Raw genomic sequence first — 5,580 nt, forward strand, 5'->3', positions numbered from 1 at the left:
TTGGATTCACATGGACAGGGGACGAAAGCTGTCCTCTTCCATTATGTATAATTGTAGGAAAAAATTATTTAACACAGCTATGGTCCCCGCCAAGTTAAAACATTTCTCTGCTAATCACAGCCACTTGTCTAATAAATCAGTTGATTATTTTCGAAGACTTGTGGATTCACAGAAAAAGCAAAGAAAGTTATTTGAAAAGAAGGTAACGACAAGTGAGAAGACCCAAGAAGCAAGCTTTTTACTGGCAGAACTATTTGCTAAAAAAAATAAAAGCCATACCATTGATGAGAGTTTAATAATGCCTGCTTGTAAAATAATAGTGAAGGCAATGATTGGCGAGGAAGCCGTGAGTGAAATGAACAAAGATCCTGTTTCTGATAATGCATTTAGTAAGCGTGTGAATGGCATGTCCCGAAATATTTCAGACATATTGTCTGAAATACTGAAACATGCAAAGTTTGCCCTTCAAGTTGATGAGTCGACTGATATAACGGGTAAAGCCCAACTGCTAGCATTTATTCGATTTAAAAATGAGGGTAAAATAATGAAGAACTTTTTTGTTGTTGTAAAGAGCTTCCAGACACGACCAAGGGGCATGATATTTTTAACACAATTTCTTTATACCTGTAATCTTTTGGATTGGACTGGAATCAATGTGTTGAAATCTGCACGGATGGTGCTCCCTCCATGACTGGCTCAGTGAAAGTCTTTGTATCACTTGTGAAAGAAATAAACCCTGAAGTTATGACGACTCATTGTTTTCTCCACCGAGAAGTTCTTGTTTCAAAAACTATTAGCCCTGAACTAAAAGTAGTTTTAGATGTAACTATTACATGTTTGCAAAGTTGTGTGAAAATATGCAAAAAGATCATGTAACACACCGAGGTCAGATGGCTTTCCAGAGGGAAAGTGTTGTCAAGGGTTTTTGTACTTCGAGAAGAATAGCTCATTCTCTTCAAAGAGAACAATAAAGAGAGTTTTGGTGAAAATCTTGAATCAACAGACTGGCAGATGAAATTAGCTTATTTGGCAGATATCTATCACTATTTTGAATAACCTGAACTCCAGCATGCAGGGTCGACAAGGAAACATGCTGACCTCGACAGACAGGCTTACTGCTTTCAAGAATAAACTTGCTGTTTGGAAAAAAACATCTCTCGAGAGGCAATGTTTAGATGTTTCCCCTCCTACTCTAAGTAGAAGCCAAGACTGATTATCAAGAAATCATACCTTTAATTACGTGTCATTTGGAATCACTTGCTGTAAAATTTAAAATTTGATAAGTACTGCCTTTAGAAATCCCTTTAATGAGCTCTCTTCAAATTCAGAAAACCTGCTCAATCTACAAGAAGAGGAAGAAATAACTGAACTAAAGTGTGATAGAACCTTGAGGATAAAGTTTAATGAAGTACTACTTGATGTGTTTTGGATTTCTATAAGAGAAGAGTACCCAGTTGTTTCAGCAAAAGCATTGGATATTTTACTCCAATCTTCAACGTCTTACCTTTGTGAGCAAGGTTTTTCATGTCTTACTACTGTAAAAAGCATTTCTAGAAATCAGCTTCTGTCGGTTGAGGAAGAACTGAGGGTGTGTTTGTCAGAAGTTCGGCCAAATATTGAGAAATTGGGCAAAGAAAAGCAAGCTCAGGTATCACATTAAACATGTCTAATGGTAAAGCCTATTTTGATTTTGTATTACATGCTTTTTATATTTTAAGTCATGTAACTATTATTATTAAAGAACTGTTCTTGAACACTATAATACTGTATTCTCTACAGAAGTAAAATCATATCAAATACACGTCTTTTATATTTTTAAAACCTTTAACTATATTTTCATTTGTCTATTTCCCATGCTTTATTTTATATATATATATATATATATATATATATATATATATATATATATATATATATATATATATATATATATATATATATATATATATAGAGAGAGAGAGAGAGAGAGAGAGAGAGAGAGAGAGAGAGAGAGAGAGAGAGGTTCCTTGGCATGAGAAGAATTGTCTTGGGGGTTCCTTGAGGTGACAAAGGTTGGGAATCACTGCTCTAAGCTCTCCACCAACACCCCGAACAACCCCCAGACCACTAGTTGCCTACCTCAATAATGCATTCTCCCCCTCCCCGTGTCCCTCTTCGCATCATCACACCATCCCTGACCCATCATTAAATTTCCATTTCCGTGTTTTTCTTTTCTTATTCTAATTGCGTATGTAATATTTGCATATGGTTTTATGTATATGCGTATCATACAAAAGTTATACTATTTAATACAGTTACTGTTATGTGTGCTAGTGAAAACCAGAGTGGGTCAAGCAACCAATAAAAGCAATGGAATATCGCTATCTGTTTCAAAATGTTTTGGTCTCTCGTAGGAATAATAATGAAAAAGAAGTATCTGGCAACTTTTTCTGGGAAGAGAATTACCTTTGACTGTCACCATACCAGTAATTAAAGTTCAATCAGTGCAAGACGAATCCGTGATGAGACGACTGTGTACGCATTCACGCACTAGTTCTACTCTCTCTCTCTCTCTCTCTCTCTCTCTCTCTCTCTCTCTCTCTCTCTCTCTCTCTCTCTCTCTCTCAAATACAAAATGGGATAATTGAATAGGTAAATTAAACAAGTATGATAGACAATATTTTATTCTATATCCTAACCAGATTATTAAAACAAAAAAATTATAACATTTTAAAAACGTTAAAGTCTCGCCTCTAATCTATGTAAGTAATTGCCAGCTCTCTCTCTCTCTCTCTCTCTCTCTCTCTCTCTCTCTCTCTCTCTCTCTCTCTCTCTGTATTTCACATGACCGCCTGCATTATCTATTGCTTGGTCCAGTCGTCTCGACATAGATCCAGCGAGATTCTCACAATAGTTTTCATGACGTGTAGGCCTACATAATTCCAACTGGTTTTGCATGCTTAATTGAAAAATTCGTATTCTTGACGTTAATAGCATCTCAGTAGCTTACCATCTTTGCTCAAAGATTTTCTTTTAGATTTTGGTCGGCTGATTAAGCAGACCACACAATTCTAATAATCTCAGGGTGATTGTTTAACCAATCTGTTGCTAATTTAGAATTATGGATCCATAAAAAGATATATGGGCTTCGGGTCTGTGATCAACATTACTTCAACAGTAAATATATATATACAGGTATATATATATATATATATATATATATATATATATATATATATATATATATATATATATATATATATATATATATATATATATATATATATATATATATATATATATATATATATAGTGTGTGTGTGTGTGTGTGTGTGTGCATTGCTTATACCATTAAACCTATGTTTTATGTAACTATTAAGGAAGAGTGTTATGTATTTTGTACTCTAATACTATCTGTGCTACAGGTATTGAGAGTAATGTTGCACAGTATTGCATTGTTAGAACGTGTTTAGACGCATAATAAATGTAGTAGCGTAAGTTATGAAGGATTTAATCATTCATTAGTTGTCCTAAAGTTAGGATGTGATTCTTCTTATTTTTGTATTGCAGTAGGATTCGATCTTTTTGAGAGCGATGCTCACTTTTGTTTTTTGTGTGTATGTGTGCGAGTTTTGATTACATATCCCACTCAGAGTCACAAGTTGTTGAGACACGGTTGAGAGCTGAGGAGCAATGAAAGCTTGAAGCATTGAATGTATTTTTAGGAATACCAACGTATCATTCAACCCCAACAAGAAGAATTGACGACATAGGATGAGCTGTAAAACAACAATAATGAATGGATATTATTCCAGTTATGTATGAAGGTGCCATACTCTTTGGGATGACCAATACCATACACAATATTGGCGAAGAGGTGAAACGGAACCCACCCAGAGAAATGCAACAGCAGAAGAGACAAGTAGAAGTAGCCCCCAATGAAACAGCAGCAGGTATGCAGTAAACAACAGGAACGCCACAACACATTTCTACATTCAAGCTCAATGTCAAGAAAGATGCAAACATCCTACGTATATATTATTTAGGTTTCAAACAATTAAGATAGGATTGAAATTTGTTACCAGTATGCATTAGATGGTAAAATTTCAGAACAACACAGGGATATTTGCATAAAACAAAGTGTAAACTACCTTTAGTTGGTTGCATAAACACACAAGAGGTGCAATTGACATAGAAATTAGGTTAGAATTAACTTTGTTAGTGATTAATTATTTAATTTTGTAGATTTCATTTGCCTAACCTAATTCTGGTAAGAAGTAAAAATTCCCCTGTACATCGAGCCTTCAGAGAAGTTTTGCATTGTTGCTGAACCTAATTCAGTGTATGAATAGTTTAAGATTTACATTTAAGCTTTAGGTACTATTAAAGATGCGCAGAAGAAGACGTTATTACTCCACCCAGCCGGTAGAAAGGTTCAGGAATTATTTAAGACAATACAACCTACCGATGACACTAGCGAAGCTGTGATGAAGGCTCTTACCAGATATTTTGCCCCTTGGGTCAATAAATTTTTTGAAATGTATCAATTTACAGCACAGGCATATCAGAAAGACCCCGAAAGTTAGAAAATGTTATCATAGATCAAGTTACTGCCAATTGCAAATCCCAAGAGCTAAGACAAAATTATTGCAAGTTAATAGATTTAACACTAGAAAAGGTATTGATTATAGGCAGAGCTCTAGAAACATCAAATGGGTAAGTAATATAATAGGTAATTCTACAAGCAACAGAATGAAAAATTCAAAAATTAGCAAGATAGGTTCATTGTTGAAAGACAATGAGAATGAGAGAAAGAATACATCAAAGCTTAGTCATAGGGAATTGCCGAACTCTAATGCTCACAAATATCAGAATCAGACCTATACGGAGAAGCAACGGGAAAAACCCAAATGCTATATGTGTGGTAAAACTGATCACCTTGCATACAAATCAAGAAAATGCTCTGCTACAGGACAAACATGCCAGAATTGTAGAAAGACGGGACATTTTTCAAATGTTTGTAGATTCCCTAAACAGTACACACACACACACAAATGAATGCAACAGTTGATACTATAGGCCCGGAGAATAATGTATATAATGTTCATGATAATCAGGTTAGGTCAGAAACTGATTTTACATTTCACATTAATTCCATCAACAAGGGTACAACAAAACACATATTGGTAGAAGTGATCATAAATGGTAAACCAATTGTAATGCAAGTTGACACTGCAGCTGATGTATCAATTATGTCTTAAAAAACAGGTAAAATCATTCCTAATTTGATATTAGTAGGCACAAATAGAGTTTTGAAAGGCTATAATGGTTTTGATATTCATGTAATAGGTGTTTCGAACGTAGAAGTACAGTATAAAGATCAGAAGTTAGACAGAATGTCATTAACAGTATTGAGAGGTAAAAGACAAACTTTTTTAGGTTTTGACTGGTTACGTTATATAAAATTGGATTGGCCTAGGATTTTGAAGGTTATAGGTATATAAGATGAACAAAAGAATGAAGTGTTTGTGGATAATATTCTATCTGAGTTTCAAGACGTATTTGACGATACAGTTGGTACAGTAAAGAACGCAAATGCAA

The 5,580-nt window shown here is 34.5% G+C and overlaps 1 protein-coding gene across 1 annotated transcript; it reads left to right on the forward strand.

Moving 5' to 3' along the window:
- The first annotated feature begins 328 nt into the window (after positions 1-328).
- On the forward strand, positions 329-1,660 carry LOC137635019 (protein FAM200A-like). Its single transcript, XM_068367643.1, has 2 exons — positions 329-494; positions 1,329-1,660. Exons 1-2 carry the CDS (start codon positions 329-331, stop codon positions 1,658-1,660), a joined length of 498 nt encoding a protein of 165 aa, XP_068223744.1.
- Positions 1,661-5,580: the final 3,920 nt, after the last annotated feature.

The sequence above is a fragment of the Palaemon carinicauda genome, chromosome 1, assembly GCF_036898095.1.
Source record: "Palaemon carinicauda isolate YSFRI2023 chromosome 1, ASM3689809v2, whole genome shotgun sequence".
Taxonomy (NCBI): Eukaryota; Metazoa; Arthropoda; class Malacostraca; order Decapoda; family Palaemonidae; genus Palaemon; species Palaemon carinicauda.

Coding starts and splice junctions, on each gene's coding strand:
- LOC137635019 (XM_068367643.1), top strand. CDS start 329: ATGATTGGCGAGGAAGCCGTGAGTGAAATGAACAAAGATCCTGTTTCT. Junction 495..1,328: donor TGAGTCGACTGATATAACGG/GTAAAGCCCAAC, acceptor CTTCAAATTCAG/AAAACCTGCTCAATCTACAA.